Below are 21,893 nucleotides of genomic sequence, written 5' to 3' on the forward strand. Positions count from 1 at the left end.
AGATACATCTTCACGCTTATAATAAAGACTATTACATTTTGATCATAGTACCCGTAGCGCTAAGTTCCCAATAGAGAAAAGACCATGAAACACGTGAAATATTCTTCAAACGCGAGTCGAGTCCGGATAATCTGGTTCGATAGCTAAATACTAAACACACAGCCGAATTCCCTGCGGCGGTTCTGACGCTGCACACCGTCTTTGCACGGTTATATTATAAATTTTCTTACAGAGCGGATTGATCCGATTGTCGGGGCTGAATATGAAAAAGGGGGAGCTCGAGGGGTGGAGGGGGAGGGGGGCTAAAAGAGATGAATTCTTTGTATCAGAGTTGACGCGCCGGAAGGAAGGAAGGAAGGAAGAGACGAGAAAGGGGAGAGAAGCCCGAGGAAAGATACAAGGGTGACGGGACCCCGACGAAAAGTGTCAGAAGCTGCGAGAGCGGCGTCTTCGGGGCGCGCAGACGACGACGAAACGTCGTCGACGGTCGTTGAAGCGCGGGGAAATGAAGGGCGAAACAAACCGTGAAAACGAGACGAAACCCGCTGGAAATGCAATAAACCGGCCTGACGGACGCCGACGTGATTCCTGAAGCGAGCAACGCGCTTGCAAAGCGAGAACTGACAGGGGGGCGTTAAGCGAAGAAAATCTGATTTGAGCGGTGGGCGAGAGTGACGCGTCCTCCGCGCGAGGACCACCCTCTTTGATAAGTGCCACGGTAGCTTCGCGGAGCCCAACAACCGACGTCGCGATCGTTCAACGATCCGTTTCGCGTCCTGGGATCACGCGATCCCGCCGAATTAATATGCGATCGCAAGCCGAAACTACGGGGACGACGATTCAAATTTTACGCAACCCTCCCTCTAACCACCTAATCAAGGGTACGCAGTCGTGCTCGCGTTCCTAATTACCATACCCGACGTACCATCCGTTCCACCAGTCCTCGTCGAATCCATTTTCTACGACGTCTACGTGTCGAACGATTATCTTGCGCGGGGAACATTCGATTTTTAATTATTCATTCACAGGGCGAAGAAGACACTGTTTGAAACGTTTGGCGAGAGAGCTGAGAAAGACAGAAGAATTCTATTCTGGGCTCTGTTGACTATTACAATTACTAGTTTTATTCACTTGGACAACGAATTTTGATTATTTCTTGTAAAAATTTGTGAATATCACTTGCATAGTTTCTTTGTAAAAAAATACCAAAGAGAACATAAAAAAACGCATTGTTTTACAGTAGAAGACCCCTTTAACGTGCTCGAAGTAGCCAGCAGTAAAGAGAAATTTCCAAAATAATTAAATTAATTAAAAACAGAGTGTCCGGGCGATTCGAGACAACGCGAGGGGTTGAAAACGAGAAAATTTGATACGAACCGAATTAATATGTACCTGAAATAATATGTACGGGGGGGAGTTGCGAGCGTGGCCAGCTTTCACGAAGTCGACCTGCAGAGAGAAATGAGCCCCCCCTGGTTTACGAAAGTGCGGCTGTCGCAGAAAGAAACGAAGTATTAAGTGTCCTTTTAAACAAGCCTCCGCGTATCGGGTGTCCTTTTACCGTGAAAACCTGTCCCTCTGGCTCCCGTCAGGAAGAAGGGTTTCGGTATCAAGCGGACGCGAAAAGCGACACCGAAACAGCCAGTTGCGCGACGAGAACCCCTGGCCACAGGGAGCATCCGCTTGAATTATTCAATTATTTCGCGAGAGAGTGGCAAGCATCGTCTTTGATGAGCCAAGACACAACACGGTTCCACCACTGTGATTTCCTAGGGAAACTGAGCTTCGAAGATTCGAGGGATTCGCGATATGGAATCTCATAGATTGAAAAATACAGTTTTCCAAGCACACTAAGAAGTCAGCGTCACGTTCTCCTAAAATTCAATTTTTCCCCCACATTTATCCAAAGATTTTGGAAGATAGATATCCATAGATATTTGCCTAGAAGAATCAACGCGACATGAAGCGGATTTCCATTTTGAGAATCGCCGATTTAATTTAATAAAGTACGACGATGGATCAGCTAGCGTCAATTAACGTTCAATCCGGTCCTTTGATCGATTCTCACGGGCCTTTGACCCTGCGAAAAAGCTTCTGTCTCTTTGGCTGAGAGTGTTCCTTGGGGGGTGGGCGAGGGTCAAAGGACGAACGGAAGTTAGGGGGGGACAGGGGTCGAGTTTATTAAAATGTGGGGCGGACTCGAGGCGAATGGGGCATTCTTCGCGTGGTTCCTCCATCTCGTGACTGGAGCGCGTCGCGACGAGCGCAAGATTGCTCGCGGATGAATCGACGGAACGAGTCGAGCCATTATTCCGGACGAGGAATGCGGAATTTTCGAAATAAAGACCCGAGGGACGAAACTTGCATACGAAGCGCACCTACGTGGGCGGAATGTACCCAACGACGTCTGCCAAGACTCCCCCAGGGGATGTGACCACCCAAAAAAAACGATCCACCGCGTCAACCCCTTGACGTACGATCTAATTTCAAATAATTTTTCAGACGTATACTATTTAATTTTGTGTAAATTTGTTCGTACAACGAGCACGAAAACTAATAGATTCTTGATAAAATTGAAAGGGTTGAAATTGGTAGCTGCCTATCGTTATCATCCCTTCGACCAAATCCCTAATTTACCGTTAGGGGTTATTTTTCTCCATCGGAAAAATTAATTTCAGTTTGTTTGCGTCAAAAAATGTAATGTAACATTTCAAAGTCGGCGCAAGGGTCTAAATGGGCGTCGATCGCGTGCCGATAAACTTGATTGTTCGTGCGGGGTCGCGAAAAAATGAGAACGTACAAAGTGGGTAATGAATGCGGAGCACGAAGCCAATTATCGAGGTTAATTAACGGGTGCGCGTAAACAAATCGGCAGGTTCGGGTTGGCGAAAAGCAGTCCTTTCTCGTTTCCGCGAGGAAATGGGGGAACGTCTAAACGTGGGATCGCGACGACCCCTTGGAACAATTAGGCAGCGTGTAATTTCTCGAGCGAGGAAACCTTCGCGCGAACGAGTTCGCGATCCCCGCGAAAGCGCGGCTTTTTCCGCGGTTTCGAAGCACGCGAATGGAAGATCAAGATCACTTTTACACTGGGAAAGGGTCTTTCGACGGTACAGTATTTGGGTCTTCGTCCGGATAGCCCTAAATTCTCTGAGGATTATTCTGTATCGTTTCTAGTCAACCTTCATTTTTTATCAGATGAGACGACGGAGAACAATGAGTCGGTCGACGCAGTACGAAAGTTTCGAGGGCAGGCTAACGGTAGAACGAACCCCGGCGATTTCTTTGCTTCGTTTCGCGACGAACAATGAAGACCTGAGCTACGATCGGCCGAGCATGCCTCCGCTTTTGCACGACTTCGACCGGGATAAGATCTACGGTCGCTCCTAGGCGCAGGTTGCACACGATCGCGGATACCGTTATACCCCCGACGAGGAAACAACGACGCCTTTAGGGGACGCGGAGGGTAAATAATTTACAGGATCGCGTAGCCGCAGCCTCGACCCCGACGAACCCTGCGGTTAATGAGCCGTGTCGAAGACGTCCGCCATGATGGGGCACGCGAGAGGGAACGAGACGCGGATCCGCGGTATTCCGACGCGTTGCGTTTCCTTCTTCCGCGCGCAGGCCTCCGTCCAAGGCTGGAATTCTTCTTCCACGGCGTCGCAGATGGCCGGGGCAACTTTTTCACAGCTAAGATCAAGTTCAACGCGCGGTCGAACCGGGCGACGATCGTCGTTTCCGTCGGTGCAGCGACGAGACTCTTGGCCCCGGGTGATGCAGGTGCACTGTACAGGCGGGGTCGTCGACATTCTCCTCTCTCTTTCCGTACCCCACTCCCCGACTCTGTACTCTTTCATTCCACTTTCTGCTTCCTCGTGACGCGCCGTTACCGTGTTACCGAGTTCGCGTCGCGCGAGAGCCTCTCGAAAAGAAGTCGGCTGACCCCTTTAACGCACCACGGCGGAAAACGCCAACAAAGTCCAACGAACGTCCATTCTTCTCAGTAATATTAATATTTTAGCAGACTCTTTGACTCATTTTCATTTTCAATTGATGTAGTCGAAAATATACTTTGGCAGAATTATTCTTTTTGCAAGTTCTCAAGACCAACGATAAGAGGTGTTTGAAAATAAATTTTTAAATAATTTCTCTTAAAAAGTTTCTCGAATGTAAACTATTCAGAAAAAGATATATAAATAACACGAACGTATACAAGAGATTGAAAGAAAAATTTTATCCTAAAAATGTCATAGTACTATGAATAATGTGATGAGGGCCAACTTATTGTGTTACGACCTGATATTAAAAAAGTGCAGGAATAACGGATATTTAAATTGTCCGTGTTATTTCGTCTCCCTCCCAAGCAGAGGTTGGCTTTCCAGCGTATGTGCACGTCGGTTGCGTGTTGACACTGTTCTCCATCGTTAGGGGTCCTGTCAGACAAGCGTTTCCCCGGCGTCTCGCGACTAAGCGTTTTTGGTGGTGCCTTCAAAGGACGAACGTTCCGAACCGTGAGTGTCAAACGGAAGATCTTGATGGTTCGTTTCCTAACGAAGACTGTCGAGCACCGGGTTCGAAACCCTCGACTGTTCGAGGCTCGAGTAGTTTCCAAAGGCAACGTAGAAACGCAAAGGAAACACTCGCAGGGTACACCGCGTTAACACCTCCCACTAATTCATTTCGCATATATTCAGAAAATCCTGATATTTAAACGGAAAGCTCAACGAATGGTACTTTCAATTAATCTTGCTTCCAATGAATTTAATTTAGAATAATTTCAAAAATATATTTCCTTGCACCAAGAGATATACAGGGTGTTCGGTTCTGGGAAAAATAAGACGAAAATCAAGAATACCAATTTGTTGATCGAGGCTTCGTTAAAAAGTTATTAATGTTTAAAGCTTCATACTGACAGGACCATTTTTTGGCGAAATTAAAAAATTTCAAATCATTCTGAAAAAATTATTTTTAGTTGCTGGGGTCTATTACGATCATTTTTGGTGAATAGACGTACCCCCGAAATTTTACCCACTTTCGAGAAAAAAATTCCATTAGGAGTGAAATTTTTCGGTAAAATTAAAAACGTACAAATCGTTCTAAAAAAATTATTTCTAGTTGCAGGGGTCGATTATAATCATTTTTGGTCAATACCCATACCCCCGAAATCCTATCCACTTTCGAGAAAAAAATTCGAATATGTGCTGAAAGTTTCGGTAAAAAAAAAATTTTTCAAATCATACTGGAAAAATTATTTTCGGTTGCGAGGGTCAATTACAATCATTTTTGGTGAATAGACATACCCCAGAAATCCTACGCATTTTCGAGAAAAAAATTCGTATATGTGGACAAGCTTTATTAATAATTTTATTAATAACTTTTTAACGAGACCTCAATCAACAAATTGATATTCTTGTTTTTCGTCTTATTTTGGCCTCTAGAATCTCTCATTAAAATTTTTCCCAGTATAAACATCTTTCGTCGATGTTACCAAGCTTTCATGCCTTCAATCTGATCAGAAGCGAATTTCGAAGACTAAGAACGAAGCTAAAGTGACTTTTTGTCCACGAATATATTTTTTAAACCCTTAGAACGAGGCGACAGGTGTCCATGGAAATAGACGCGAGGCTTCCGGTCGACGGTCGCGATTCGTTAACCCCGAGGACCTCCTGAAAAGAGTGCTCGAAGCGTCTCGTCGAGCGCGAGACGTCCATTAGTCTCGCCAGTTTTCGAAGAAGAACGCTCGCCAGCGTTGCAATTAGCAGCAACGGGCGTACGGAGTACTCAGGAACGTAATCCGCTTCGTTCGGTGTCCGAAAAAGCTCGATGGAGCGAAATTTCCGGTTTATGGGGGCCGGTTTCAATCGCGCGGTCTAATAAAAAACCACTTGATCGCCAGTTAGAGAAAATTGGACGTCCCTATCAGCGAGCGTATCGCGACGGTTTAAATTCAACCGAGCCTGACCGAGTAAGCCGCGCAATCACCAGAGCCCACGGTTACAGGAAGATGACCGGTATCGTGCAATACGATCCGTGACAATGTCACGCTCCGGGAGGTTCACTGTCACAGAAACACCAGACCAGCTCGTAATTCCCTCCCTCGATCTCCGTCGAGCTCCGCGACTCTTCGCGGGGTTTAATTTCCACGCTTATCTCCTCCCCATCATCGGGCAGTCCCTTCTCTCTCTCTCTTATCCAAACGAATCTCCGCCTGGGATTTATTCCGCTCGCGATACGCACGCGAGCAATAATTAGCTCGATTATTTTTACTAGCGTACTCCAGACGCTGGTTCGTTTCTTCGAGTCACTATTTTTTTTATTTGCCCGTGTCGAATAAAAGAAGTTTTTTGAGGGGGCTTCTGAACGGTGGTTGAATTGTAAATCGATGGAATGGGGAAGCTTTGTGGGGTTTGAGTGTGAAGTTACCAATATTCAGCTCGATTATTTTCTGAATTAAAAATCGAAAGGTTGAGGTTTCAGAGCTCCGAGATGGTAGAACCGCCTGTAGTGAGTTATATCTGGGTCGACTCTAGGATCGACGTAGATCCAGACGTAGGTCTAGGTCAGGTCTGGCTCGGATCTAGACGTAATCGAGACCACGGTCCCAAGGACGACAGCTATTAGAAGAGATAAGAGCAAGGATGCGCGACGCGTCTCGAGTTTCTCGGTCGCGCAAATCATGCGTGTAACGAGACCCATGCACGAACGGGTACAGTCGGAATAACGACGTGAAAGGCGCGGAAAGGATAACGAGGAGAAATTTAGGGTCGTTCGTCGGGTTCAATTCGAAATGGCGAAACTCTGTAAGCGTGAGAAGCTAATTAATCGAGGGTCAGGCGTATGCAAACGAACCTCGGAAAAAAAAGGAGCGGGAATAAAAATCGAACGCGTTAACGCCGTACCGTCTGCGTCGTGGATAAATGTCGAACTGCAGGGGTAAATTAATTTTTTTCCTCCGCAACTCCTATCTCGTGCCAGGGATCGTAGACTCGACGGTAAAACAGTCGACGATGAATCGGTGCACGTACGCATCACCTAAAGGGGACTCCGAGTGGCCAATAAAAAAGAACAACAACGTATCCGGCAAGAAATCTTGGCTGAAAACGCGGGGTCTGGTAGGGAGACGCTGCATTATGTAGTCCTCGAACGAGGCCAGAGACGTATCGCGCACGGGAAGACAGAGAGTCCTGGGGGATGCAACGAACTCGGGTGCAACTCCTTGGCACCGCTCCCTGAGAAACTAGTGGTCTCCTCTCGGGGGAACCATGCTCCAAATCCTAACGACCGTTCATGATTTACTCCGCGACCGTTAACAGCAGACATTCGCTGGGCACGGCTCTGTCTAGAGATTCGAGGAATTTGTTTGGTCCACGACTCCACGCTCGATCGGTGAAGCCTCCGATCTGTGAGCAATGTCGTTGTTTGACGAGCAAAGTCTATGGTCGCGGAGATAACGTTGAACTATGCTTCTATTCAGTGGACGATGAACTCGGCCGTTAGGTCTTCGTGGAATCGTTGTTTCCATACTATTTTTGGAAAATATTTATGGGGCAACCTGACACGAATAACGTGGTCTTTCCAGGTGATAATACCCACAATTTTTTCACTCTAAGAAGCTTTTTCTCGCAGAAGAATCTACCTGAATCAAAGACCAAAGAGTTGACTACGCAAAGGGGGTGAGATCGAAGAAAGATGAAGCTCGTGTCTGGTGAAATAACCGGTCGAGGCTGTAATTACGCGATGAAGAACGTCTCGATCGTCGGCTATCGTCGACAACGGATCGAGTCTTTCCAGGTAAAATGTAAATAAGCTTCAGGGGGGCGAAAATCGCATTGCCGCGTATTAATGATGAGAAATTGAAATTCTATCCGTCGAGTGATACCCAAGGCGGGGGATGTTAAGGCCGAAGGAAGCCGGTTCCCTGACGTCCGGGCACCGTGCGTGATTCACTCGAGCAATTCCGATCACACGGAGGCCAGGTAATAGCACCGCGTGACAGAGTAGCATGCTCCGATCGCTGCACTCGTCCACCATCGACTAGCAAAACGCGAGAAGACCGGTTCTCTCTTTAAAATATAGAATCTCGTTTGATTGAAAACCGATCGTTCCTATTAATCCTTGCTCCTATTTACAGAGTACGCGTTTTCGAAACGTTAATATTAAAATTTGAGAGCCAAGAATAATCTCTGTCGTTCGAACACGGTGATCCTGTCGGCGGTATCAGGACTCTGTGCCTCTTCCTCGGGGAATATCGCAGTCTCGGCTACAGGAACTAGTCCAGTGACGTATCCGTGTGTAATTGACTCGTTCCAGAATGGGTCTTCAGGGGGTCGAAATAAACGCGACAGCTGATACTGCTTAGCGTACAGATTCACAGACAAAATCTTTATCGGTACAAGAATGTAATCGCGAAACGTAACAAAGGGTAGTTTTCGCCCGTGAAACGGAATAATCTAATCGTCGAGTAATTGCTGCCTCTTATCGTCTATTCTTACCAGCCACCTCTGAGGTGACACCGGTGTAGGATACACGAACATAATCTCCTTAAAATAGACCCGTGAGTCATGCACGATATACCGATCCTCGAGGAGCGATGAGACGACGCGCGGGCAGCCACGAACTCGCTGTATCGCGCGATAACTCACGCGTTCGGGAATGTCAATTACGACAAATCATCGTTATTACGCGACTGTAACGAAATAGCGCAATTTATCTACTAATACCGGGCAATTTATTTGCGCCGGGATTACGGACCGTCCCTAATTACCGTGCATTAAGGCGGGGCAGCTCTTGTCAAGTCGAGAGAGGACACCGATCTCTGCTTCGGGAATAATTAAACATCCCGAGAGCTGCACACGCTGCTCGCTGGATCTCGCAAAAACCCCGCGATCTCGATCGCGTGTGCACGAACCCTCGATTTGCACGCAATTAAAACCACGCTTCGCGTAAAATAAAATTACTGCAAATATTTATGCACGTTTACGATCGCAAATATGGTACTAGCGGAAAGTGGGCGAATTTACGTTGGAAAATAAGTCCAAAATGAGGGGTGACATCTTTTTGTACGGAGGCACGGACATCGTTTTGACATTTTCAACAATTTTTGAATTTATAAGAAAATTTCTTTATCAAGAAGTAGCTTTATTTCAATACTTATTCCTTAGAATTTTAAGTGATTAGTTCATGATTAGTTTATTATTTTTTAAATGCTTTACGGGAAAGTTGATTTCCATTTAACAATTTGGTAAAAGTAAAATAATTCAGTCGTGATTGAGAGTCCACTTAAGGGTTGATATCGATTTATTTAAGAATGGAGCCCTGTACGAAAAAATGTCACTCCACATTTTTGACTTGTTCTTGTACCACCAGTACAACACCTTGTATATTTATCACAAAAATAATGTTCTAAATAATCGATTGGAAATATTATAAACAGTAATCTTCCTCAGTGAGTTTGAAATCAACAGGTTTGATGCCATTTTCAATCTAATTGCCTCGCACAAGTCTAAATTTTCACAGCGTGGAGGAGAGTATCTCTTTGAGCAGATTGCTATATTTGTTCCGCGGACTATACCGTCGCGAGGGAAGACGTCGTCGTCGGTGGAGCCAAGATTCAACGAAACCGCGAGACGAGGAGCAACCCAGGGGCGGATCCGCTCAAAGGAAGACACGGTCGCTCTAACGATAAGTTTCTAAACGTCGCGGCTGATTCACCCGGTGGCCTCCGGGGCTGTCATCCATAATACACTCACCTGCTGACAGCGGCATAATAGATCGGGCTGGAAAGCGCGGCGGTAAACCGACGGTGACGATTCGTCTATCTTTACATGGACAGGTCGTTGGACTAGCGACAGCTGACCGTGGTCTCCTCTCCCGTGAAACCGGTAGTCACGTTGAGTTAACGCAATTTGCATGCATTATCTAACGCGTAACGAGCCGGAGTCCCGCGAACCAAGGAAAGGAGAAGGAACGGATAGAGTCGTTAACCTCCGGCTGATCCAGAAGCCACCGATCGACGCGATCGTCCGTGGATATCCGGTCACGCCCTCGTCGCGTTCGATCGATTCGCCAAAGACTACGTTTTCCCCGCAGCATCGACACTCTCGATTTTCTTTGCCCGTCGACTGGCTCCCGCGGATAACGAGCGGTAATTTTCATAATTTCCGTAACAAAGTTACCGGTGCTGGACGATTCTATTTAGATCGACGTCCAATCAGACTATATCGTCTCCCCTTTGCATCGCGATCGTTTCGTTTCGAGTCCTTTTTCTACCTTCGGCGGGAATCAATTCCCTTTAGCAGACAACCAGTTCGACTGGTTCGAAGCTTCTCCTCGCTTCGAGGAAAACGATCCCGTTCGCTGACCGTCCCGCCCGCTACCCGATCAAGTCGCTACTTCTAGATTCCCTATTCGTCACTCTCGAACGTTTAAAAAATGTTTAGAATAAATTTTATTCGGGAGGTCTTGAACAAGTAATAAAAAAACACAAGGATCGTAAAGTGCAATTTGGTCAAACAGAAAAACACCTGGAGGAAGAAGAGAAACCAATTCTTTTTGCGAAACGTGCGAAAGAAAACCAGAATTGCAACCTGGAAATTGCTCCAAGAGATATCATACGAAAATTACAAAATACAACAACAGTGTAAATAAAACAGATATTTGATTGAATTTGTTTGTTCCTCTGTTTGTTTTAATTGAAAAAAATGAAACAGTTAAAAGCTGTTGGTAACAAAATTGAAATATAATTCAGAGTGCAAAGGGTTAAATATAATTCGACCTGCTTCGCGATACCGATTCGCCTTATCTCGCGACCGCTGCCAAGAAAACTTTTCCACGCGAGAGTCCGCACAGAAATAGTGGCGGGCTTAACCCGCTGATGGATCGTAAACACTTTCACCTCGATCCCCACTAATTCTCGGGCTTAACCTCCCCGTTCACCTACTTTTAATTTTACTCGACAGCGAGCCGCAAGAAAAAAAAGAATCGTGCTCTCGATCGGCGAAGAGAAAATAATGCCGAGCGTGTGGGAACTGTTTCGTGTGGCTGTTGCAAATTTTCTGATCACGATCGAATCGCTACGATGCTTCTAATTGCTTCGATCAATCAAGTTTTATCGCTTGATAAAAAAGGAAACATAGTAAGTCGTATCTTGGTTTAAGTATTTCTTATATTCTTACGTATTAAAGTCTAATGTTTATTATCGAATGTTTTCTGATGTTTTAGCGGATCTCGAGTTTAACCAACAATATTTCTTATATTCTTACGTATTAAAGTCTAATGTTTATTATCGAATGTTTTCCTGATGTTTCAGCGGATCTCGAGTTTAGCCAACAATATTTGGATTCGTTTGGGGAAGCGTCAACAGACTTCGTAGCGTCCAATGGCGCGTACGTAGGTGAAACTTGGCCGCCGGAAACTCCGGTTCACCGGGGCGACTTTGCGCCATTTCGAGGCGGACGCGTCCGCCGTGGCGAACCGACAGCGACGACCGCAAACGGCGACGGTCAGCGTAGATGTCTGGTTGCCACGGCGTCCCTAGTCTCGAGAATCCCTCCAAGAAGTTTCTCCCACCCTCCCCGGATCGGGGACTATGCTCGCGAAGTTAAACTAATTTACCTGCGCCCGGGAGAGTTCCCCTTGAAAGGCCATCGAACCAGAAGTCTCTTCAAGATCTCTCTGTAATCCGTGGTATTCATCGGCGTTACACGATAGCGGCCCGCAAAAGAAGACCGCTTCTCCGTTCGGACGAGAATGCCACGGGGGGACGGCAGAAACTACTTAATTCGATTAATTAGTCGAACGTCAAAGGGAATTCGAACTGTCGCCCAGGACGTGGACACCGAGGTGCACCGTTTCGATGCAACTGTTCCACTTCCGGGGCACGAATATTCCTCTTTAATGCACCACGCATGTGCTTTTTAATTAACTGCATTCAATAGCAAATTTAATCCAGGGGAAATAAAAAGAACGATTATTTGACCAGACAGGAGTCTGAGACTTTAGACAAATTGTCCCAATCACTCTCTGTGTAAAAGTATCGTGTATTTCAATATTAAACGCAATAAAAAGTCCACCAACATAAAGAACTAAAAGTGAATATTCAATTTATTCGACCCACAATCCTAATACATCTGCAACCTTCAAACTACGAAACTCATTTGATATATCGATGTAATCTCACCGAGATCTGGTCGAAGAATAATTTCGCGAATATTGCGACGATAAAACACCGACGTTACGGTATTACGAAATTCGACGAGAACGTTGTACCCGATTTCGATTTCGGGGATGTGGGTCACGCTCCTCTTGGCATCGGGCTCGAGGTGCCCGAGCAAATTTTCGATGAATGAGAATCAGTCTATTTATAATCCCGCGGAGCACAGCTTTTCTATCGACGACGACGCACGAAAGATGCAACGATTACGTAATCACGACGGAAATTGAAATTTCGAGCCGGTGATTTTTTTTCTCCTACCGATCGCCTCGATCGTTTCGAACGTACGTCGCGGTCAAGAGATCCGGGGTCCGTCGGGAAAATGAGATAACGGAATTAATGAGCCACTGTGTTCGAGAACAGAAGGGACCTTAATCAAGCTTCGTTGGGATGCACGCCACGACAGACCGGCCGGTGTTCTTGATCACGTCTCCGAGCGTCTACGGGACTCTCTTTTTTTTTTTCTTTTTCCTTTCGCCCTTTCTTGCCAACTCCGGAGTATCGCGTGCTCGTTTAAGGCAACGACGCTCTTCCGACATAAGGAAAGTTTCTTGTTATGGAACGTTACTTGGCAGAGGAGTTCGCTGATTACAGATTCCGTCCGCGCGTATTCATTTAGCATCTGGACGAAGTTACGCCGACCGTATGCCGCGCCAGATCTTTAACTCGAGTTATGCAGGATTTAGATCTCGTCGGGCAACAGGGAGTGCATTAGACCAAGGACTCGTTGGCTCGTGTTAATCCGCGTTGAGCCGACGCTAACTTACGCGACGTTCGAGATACGCGGCGAGCCGTGTTTTAGCCGCGGATTTAACAGATTCAAACCAGATCTCCGATACGACAAGGTCGTTCGAAAACGACGATCTCCATCGTTAATTATTTCCCAACGATTTTCAACTAACGCGCGATTCCGCATCCATCTATCTTCGCGGAACGAGTTCGTCTGCATTCGAGGTAATAGGAACCGTTCACGAAGCGATTTATCGTACGACGGGGATCAGTCATTTTTCCCCCGCCGGTGGTTCGATAAATCTTGTCGAAACGCGATACGTATAGGCTCGATCGTACAAAAGTAAAAAAAAGTAACGCATTTCTAGGCGATTCGTTAACGTCGATAAAGACAGTAGCAATTCTAGCAACCCTGTTATTATTGGAGAGAAGGGGGAGACAGATGGCTCTCGAAACTGGTTTTCGAAAAGAAGTATTCATTCTCGTACGAAGTTCATACCATTTCAGTTCGTTTCGACTTTGAGACGGTCTTCGACGACCACACGCTCTACAACCTGTTGTTCATCGAATCTGCATTATATTAGAATTTATGGTAGCGTCATACTGACATCCGACGCGACCACCAAGTGCAGCAGCTTGCACAATAGCTACACGCAATTTACAATTATTATTCAAACGGTCGTATCGACTCAAGTTGTATAACTTAGTAATGGCGATACGACGCTGCCATGAAATCTGACGTACTGCAATTTGGAATGCACAGAGGCATTAAAATTGAATAAAAAGTAAACAAAGTTGATTATCAATGTTTCAAAAACCAAGCAAAATTAGAATTTCTGTACAAAGATCCTCTGTAAACGATCGTTTACAGGAGACAGCTGGAGAACTACACAAAATAATTGTCGCCCCGAAACAAAAGCGTGAAAGCATTTTCCGACCGAGAAAAAAAAGATTCGAGGTATTCTCGTGCAAAACGCGTACGATAGATCGCTAGACCCCCATACAGTGGTCGAGATACCCACGTTTGGAATGCTTTCGAGCGTGAATTTTGGCGATCCTCGAGACACTCGAGTTGGGGTTCCGTTTCGAGTCTTCTCGAGCGTAAATACTGGTTATCCGTGGCGCTATTAATTCGCCAAGGACTCTGATCCCGCGTCGTCAAAGAAGTCGAGTCCCCGATGCATCTATCGGGGACGAGATAAACGAAGTTAATGAGCTACTCTTCGAGAACAGAGGAGGACCTTAACGACCGGCGTGTGTACAGGCGCGCACACACTGACAACACATTGCAACGATTCTCAGACGACACATTCTGCCTTTGTCCACCTCCGTGTCCCGTCCACTGACCATTGTTTCTTGGAGCATCGCGATTAGGGTCCCTTCGTCACAACGACCTATCGTGACACTCGACTCATCGTTTCCCCCGAAATCGCTTCGATCGACAAAGCTATCACGTTTTCCAAGCTCCATAAAATATTATTTCGCGATTCTACGAAAGTTCAAAATTCTCCGACTCGTCGCGACGTAGCCGGTCTTTAGAATGCAAATTCGCGCAAAGAAGAAACGCAGTATGTGCCGAGCAGCCAGGAACTGCAACCGACGAGGTCACGGCGATGCAGTGTGCGCTCGAGCGTATGTGCAACGACTGCAGTGACCGTGGGAAGCTGCTGGATACGTTAGGTAATTGAAGAATTTCTCAGAAAATAGGCACGCGGGTCGAGGATGAGGCGAACGGACGCGGCAAGTTCGAGGAGCTTGCCTACTCCTCGAGAACCTCGTCTTCCCGGGACGATCGAGGAGGCGGCTCGTCGAGCAATTAAGCGTAACGGTGATGGAATCGGCTTCTCATCGACGCTTCGATACCGCGGCCACCGCTAATTGGCGCCGCGATTGCGCTACCAACCGCCGCAACCACTTCGCCCGCGAGAACATCGCCTCAATGGCAACCATTGTTCCGAGCCTGCTTTTAACCCGATCGACTTTTGGCTCGAAACCATTTTCATCGGGAACAAACTGTTGCAAATTAAATACAAATTGGCGATACGTAGATACATGGAGAATAATTTTTTCATTCAACCACAGCGGCGTCTCTATGGCCCTAATATGGAGCACATTCGCGCGATTAAGGGAGGAATAATTATATTAAATAAATGAGTACTGAATTCTATTTTTTCGGGCTCATTATCGAGAATCATCCACATTTAAATATGTTCGATTCTCGATGTTAAGAATAACTGAAAATCACTAAGACAGTCCGCGATCTATGTTAATATACACGCAGGTAAACAGACACGTAACATCTATTGTCTTGAGACAAATGTACCTACTATGTATGTATATAAATATATATAAAATAAAACCCTGATATAGAATTAATACTCCGAATATCTCCACGATTTTAAAGCACTCGAGGAACAAAGTATTTCTCGGATGACGCAATTTTCCTAGGACTGAACACGTCACGTGTCTGGACGTTGCTTAACCGTCGCGGCGCGGTTACAATTATTAAGACGCTGGTAACGTTGCTAATTAAATTTGATAAGTTATTGTTCGAGCGTTGCGCCATTTGTCTGTCGAAAGTTCCGTTCGCGCCGGACTCCGGCTCGCCTTGGAAAGGGAACGAGCCGGACGGAGATGGGGTTTCCACGCGGCGACGACGACGGTGGACCGTGGAAAACGCTGCTGCACAGCCGCAAATGACATCAGGCTAATTTTCCGGCTGGAAAATCGCGGGGGGGGGGCGCGCAGTTACCGTGAACGCAACGTGTCGGTGACACTTCAACAAGTGGAAACAACTCGCGCGAGCGCACACGTGTCGTTGACGTTTCGTGTGGGAGGAAAGTGACGCTTTTTTTGGGGACCTCGTGACATATTCTTTCGTGTGTTATTAATACATTTTGTGTTGCACGATTAGAATTTGTTCAGAAGGGACGTTTTAAAAAATTGTGAAGTTATTTGGATAAAAATTTTGTACGATGAATAGAAAACAAACAATTTATTTCGATACGAAGTATGATGTCTGCGTGAGTGTGTGATCGAATAAAATGTTGCCCGTCTCTGTACCCGGATTCCCACGCAATTAATTATACTACAGCAGAGAGGAAAAAAAAAGACCAGACCTCGATTAAGGAAGAAGTGGCACTAAGAGCAAGTAGAATGTGGAGAGCGTCGAACGAGCCTCGCGAAGGCCAACCATAACGTACCAACCCTAACTGCTCGGAATGTCTTTTTTCCCCGACGCGTAATATAAATACGAAACGATTGTCCGCCGGCAAAAAATCGATGCCCGATCGGGATAATTGTGATCGACGTGCAGTTAATTATCGCTGGATTCGAGAAGGAGAAACAAGATCGCGACTTCCGGCGATTGGGAAAGTGCGAATTTAATTTTCCGCCGAGCATAATAACCGGCAAACGAAGCCGCGAGCGTGCATAATCGTCTCTGTCGAGATGCGGACAGTGGATACGGTTAATTGGATGCGATTCGATACGAGCGAAATGGGTATAAAGCTGGAAGTGTACGCGCCTGCAAAGGATCGAACAGCGATCGGAGGAGAGGAACACCGACAGAGGTTAAGATAGAGGGAACCGTGGCGCGAGAAAAGTAAGACGTCGAGGGAACGTGGGGTTCCGGGAGGGGAGAGAAGCTACAGAGGCGTCCGAGGGGCGCGGAGAACGAAAAAAAAAAAAGGTGAGAAACGAGTTGGTTCGTGGCGCGGACGAAAGAAATCGGCTGGAGACGCGGAAGAAAAGGAGAAAGAAGAGCGGACCCGTTACGGCGACCGTGTTGCATCGCATTAACCAGTCGACCGAGTGATCTTGATCCCATCTCTCACAGCGGCGCCCTGCTTCTTCCCCTTCGGGTACCGTCCCAGTCGTTTCGAACGTGATCCGGCCACTAACGATAGCTCCACGATTCCCCTGCTCGAAATCGATCGGGCCTCTACGCGCAATTCGGAACGATTCTCTTGGATCACCCTCTTGGGGTGCAGTGTTCAGAATACAAGCTCTTGTTTTTTTCAGAAAACTTTCGAGATTGCCTTGGTCACGGGATGATCGAGGGCTGTGGTCATCTTCGCCCCTCTAATGAACGTTTAAGATAGGAATCTCAACGTCTTTCCGTCGGGGGTTAACATCTATTTAATCCTTGGAGGTTTATGTGTATAGGGTCAAAGTAAATGTGAAAACAAACATGGAAGGCGGAATAAATTATAGTAGGTGGTATAGTCATAGGATAGAGGATAAAAAGCCCTTTAAAATGAGCGTTTGTACGAGTCGATAGCGTTATTAGTTCCGGAGATATGACGATTTTAGTTTCAAGACGACGCGGTGGCTAGTTTCGGAGATATAAGGGTTCGAAGCGTTTGTTTACGTCGCGATATCAATGAAGTCACGTGACCGTAGTAAATAGTAAACGTGACGTCACTCGGTCAGTGGGTCAACGTGCGACAAGGAGGTCCAGCGCGACGCGTCAGACGGAGACAGAGATAATCAAATTAAGAAAAATTACCCCTTTACATAAATTACGATATCTCCTAAACGGAAAGTCGGATCGTCAAAAACCAAAAACCATTTTAAAGAGGAAGCTTTGCCGCCGCTAACAATGGCTTAATAATTAATAAAACACTAGTACTTTCGGAACTGCACGCGTCTGAAGTTTTACTATTTTTAATACTTGTTACACCATTCTAAGACAGCTATATAATGTTATATATTTCCTATTTACATTGAAAGCTAACCAGAATTTGATGACCCATCGTATAGTATCAAATACAATACATTTACAATTAATACGATTCGTATTAAAAATTCTTAACACTTTTTTTTCTCGAAATATTTTACAAAACTTTGATCGTTGTTCCCCTTGGCCCGGATGGCGGGCCAAGTCACCCTCCTCGCCGGAAGTCAGCGAGATTCAAAGATCGTTCGCGAACGTAGCCTCGGTTGGCAATCGTTCCCGTAGTTTAAAACTCCCCGTCCCGCAATTCTGGCGTGCCGCAAAATAAACGACCGTCGTCCTGTAACTATCCGTTATTACTCCGACGACGATGAATTGCATTAATCGAACGAGCATTAATAGTTGTTATTCGACCGGCTCCACGGTCGATCGTGCCGATTTCGCGCAATCGTTTCCCGCGATTGATCGCCACGGAACGAGAGATAAAAAGCCGAATGGCGTTTTGCGCGGATGGATCCCTCGTCTCGCGGTCATCGTCGCGTTCGCGAGCGGATCGCGCCGCGGACGGGTCGAATTAATTGCTGGCGAGCGTCAGCGCGCGGCGTAATTGCGCTGCAATTGCGTAATTGCCAAGTAACGAGTGGCCTTCCGATCGAAGACGACCGCGCGAAACTCGACCGGGTCGATAACCCGCCACCCGGTGTTAATCATCGATCTGCACAAACCGGGATCATAACCAACATCCACAAACCCCTCGGAATTCGGGGACCACGATAGTTTGTTAATCAAGATGGCTGCCGTTGATAGATACTCGTGGGTTCCTACTAGACTGGCTCAAACACTGTCCAATCGATCCAAACTAGTTCAAAGCCTCGAAAATACATAAACAGACAATGTGACAATGTGGACACCTTCACAATTGCAAGAAATTAATTTGTACATCACTATCATTGAAACTGTGTAAATAACGATGTACAAATTACTGTCTTAAAATTGTGAAAAGGCCCACATTATTTATGTATTTTCGAAGCATTCCGTGCGTGTTGCAATTACGTACCCGTGTTCGTATCTTATACAGAGAAATTTAACACGAATAAATATTGCAGGAAAGTGTACTTTTCTAACGGATTCCCCAGTGCCTGGGGGATTTGCTATTCGCAGAGGCACTCACGCGAACGCGACTGCCGCCCGTAAATTTCGAACATTATTTTGAAACATCGTTACGTAATATTCATAATTTCGCGTGCAGTAATGGGTCATTCGCGTAAACCGAAATAAATAAATAAACATCTCGCCCCGGGGCGAGCCTCGGTGTTCCCGTTACGAGCACCGAGCTCGCCACGGAATATTCTACGGCAATTAAGCGACGAATTTTTTAAATTTTCACCGCGACGCCCGTTGGCCGTTCGCGGAACGCTGATTAAACGGACGTTTAATTGCAACGCTGTCTCTTTTTTTTTTATGTTCTAACGACTCGCGTGTTTCTGCTTCGGATAAGGGAGAGTTGCCTTAATTGGACCGTAATCCTGGCTCCACCCGCGTTGTAATTCGAGATTTAGGGCAAATTTGTCCCTGTTTCGTTGGAGACGCCTGCTTAGGCTAGTAAACAGCGGCCATTACTCGCAATTGGAAATCAGCGAAGAGGGTTAGTTAATGGTCAAACATTTGAACGAGAGATTAAAAGGCTCGCGATCGTTCTGCCGGCAGTATCGAATCGTTAAATCGTTTTCAAAGTAGGAGATTTACGATTCGAATAAATAACGCAAGAGATAATTTGAATATCTGTTACAATAAACGACTTTGGTTTTCTTGTTAAAGATCCTCGAAAAATATACAATTTTTATATAACTATGGAAGCTGTTCTACACGGTGGGAAAGTCTGGCAATTTTCTCCTCCGACGCGACGAGATTCTCGGTTGAAAAAACGCGAAAAGAGAAACAGTCACGGGCGAAATAAATCTTCACTAGGGACGATCGATCGTAAATTCGCTCCGGTTTCGATTCGAAGTCGTTGACGCGAAAGAGTACACGTGGCTAAATCTTTTGCCACGAAACCAGCCCCGTTCCCCCATAGACCAGCGGACAAAAGGGGACAACCAAGACTCACCTGAACGTCCACCAGATGTTGAAGCACATCGTGTTCAGCCAGAAGAACGCGGCCAGGAAGGAGAAGTGCGCCATGATTGCTGAAACAGAAAGAGAAAGAATAGACCTCGGTGCAAACTTCTTTGCCAATAGTTCGGTCGATTACTATTTGTTGCCGCCATTCCCGTCTCTCCGGGGGACGATAACTTTCTTTTATTCGGTAGGAAACGCCAAAGTTACGGTTCGTTGGCCTTAAAAATTAAATAACGCTAGCAATTTTTAGACACCTCGAGGTTCCAGATATATACCTCCTCTATAGTTCACACTCAATTATTCCAAAAAGGTTAATTAAATAAACGATCGATACATTTAGCCACCGCGAGCACTCAAGAACGCTTCGATCATCGATTCTTTGATTTCAATGGTTGTTTCTACCCTACCCAAGGGAGCACCAAAGCCGTCGAAACAAAAGGAGGCAACGCCGATTCCCAGGTTTGAGAGGAATTCTCAAAAATTCATGAACGACAAGGGGGGGGTCTCTGTATTCAGAGTCGCGGCTTGTCGAGGACCAGACAAAGCCTCGGGTAGGGCGACAGCTTTTGTGGAGATCCGTTTGAAAAGATGGCGGTGACAGGATGCGCGAGGGCAGCCCGACGGTTTCGATAAATTTTTCACCGTTCGAGTCGTCGTTCTTAGAAGGGATTTAACCGCGAGCAGCCATTAATTTCTGAAAACGCAATCGTCCGGGACGCGTGCACGCGCCGTGGAGGTACAAAGCGCGCGTAGATCGCACAAAGAGACCGCGATTCCGTTTCCTCGTTGAAAGAGTGGTCCTGAAAAACGTCTAGCGGTCGTGGTCGGTTTGTCTATCGTGGCTAAGTAACGCGTGGCTTGAATTTTTCAACGCGACGAATCAGGGGAGCCAGAGGGGGGCCCAGTCAGTCGACCCGGTCATGAATTTCTGAAAGACCAATCGACGTGTTTACACGCAACCGGGCGTTGACAAAAACCGACATTTCGATCGGTGGATGTTTGTCGAGCTCGGCCCCAATCGAGGGTGTATTAACAGAGTTCCACGGTGTTTGGATACCAAGAGAGAATTACAGTCGTCCCCGTTATTATTGATACATTATTGTAAACGCTCGTTCCCGTTACGAATAATCACGCGTGGTATGCGTTATACAAACAATAGTCCTGTTGAGAATAAGCATTGCAGTCCCCTCCCTTGCAAAAATCAGTACTACCTGTGGAGAACACTCGTTTATTGCAACCTCTGAGCGTCTCGTTTTTATTCTGAGCTAGGAACTAGATTTTCGTTTTGTAAAACTACATTAATTAAATACATACTTAGGTCGAAACTCTATCGTATTTATTTAGCAAAGAAATATTCAACAAGTCGAGAAAAAGGTTGCAACCTCTGTGGATACGTGCAAAATAATTTGCAATCTATTAACGATGGTAAAAAGAGATTACGAAATTTTGTAATTACGTTCGAAAAGGATTTACAAGTTTTAATGAAAATGATATTCGATCGAGCGTATCTCGGAAACGTTCCCGTGATATTGCTGCAATAAATTTAGCAGTGGTCTGCAATAAACGAGGAAACGAAGCAAAGTTTTGATGTTCTAATTCGACGATGGATATGTATATATATTTCAGCGAGGTAAGATGGCATTTTAATGGGGATTATGATATACGGGTAATTCGACTGTACGATAGAAATAAGTTTCTATGCCTGGAGTTTCTGTTTGGCAACGCTCGTTTGCAACCGGTTGTAAAATATAATCCCCGCACGGAGGAATTTATCTAGTCGAACGATTAATGGCCGTGCCTGGACAGCTATTGGATGTCTCCATAAGAAGGCACGCGCAAATCCCGTTAGTGTCCTCTGCGGACCTTACGGGGAACTGTTTTTATTGGATCACGCGCATTCTGCTGCACGACTACAGTTTTCAAAGTGCAACCCCTGCACGGTGGTCTGGGAAGCTACGTTTTCCAATTTTCCGACTCGAATAATCAGCAAACATTCTTCTCTGGATGTAATAATAATTCAAAATGGATTTAGAGAAGAATTTTACTTCTTAGTTTTCCTGTGTTTAAAATGCTCGACGTAGGAAAGAATGATCGAGGCGGTTCGAAGCACACTTCGTCGCGCTTGCGTCTCTCCCGGGTTTGTACATTTAATGG

At 46.0% G+C, this 21,893-nt stretch overlaps 1 protein-coding gene across 1 annotated transcript in view; it reads right to left on the bottom strand.

The window, feature by feature from the left end:
* LOC122398264 (probable G-protein coupled receptor Mth-like 1) overlaps positions 1 to 21,893 on the bottom strand; it is a 147,671-nt gene that overhangs the window by 74,553 nt on the left and 51,225 nt on the right. The window contains exon 4 of the mRNA XM_043397975.1: positions 19,729 to 19,807. Coding sequence (XP_043253910.1) covers positions 19,729 to 19,807 — 79 coding nt within the window. The remainder of the gene's footprint in view (positions 1 to 19,728; positions 19,808 to 21,893) is intronic.

This window comes from Colletes gigas, unplaced genomic scaffold (assembly GCF_013123115.1).
Source record: "Colletes gigas isolate AHSC1104 unplaced genomic scaffold, ASM1312311v1 Colletes_gigas_Sc00011, whole genome shotgun sequence".
In the NCBI taxonomy this organism is placed as follows: Eukaryota; Metazoa; Arthropoda; class Insecta; order Hymenoptera; family Colletidae; genus Colletes; species Colletes gigas.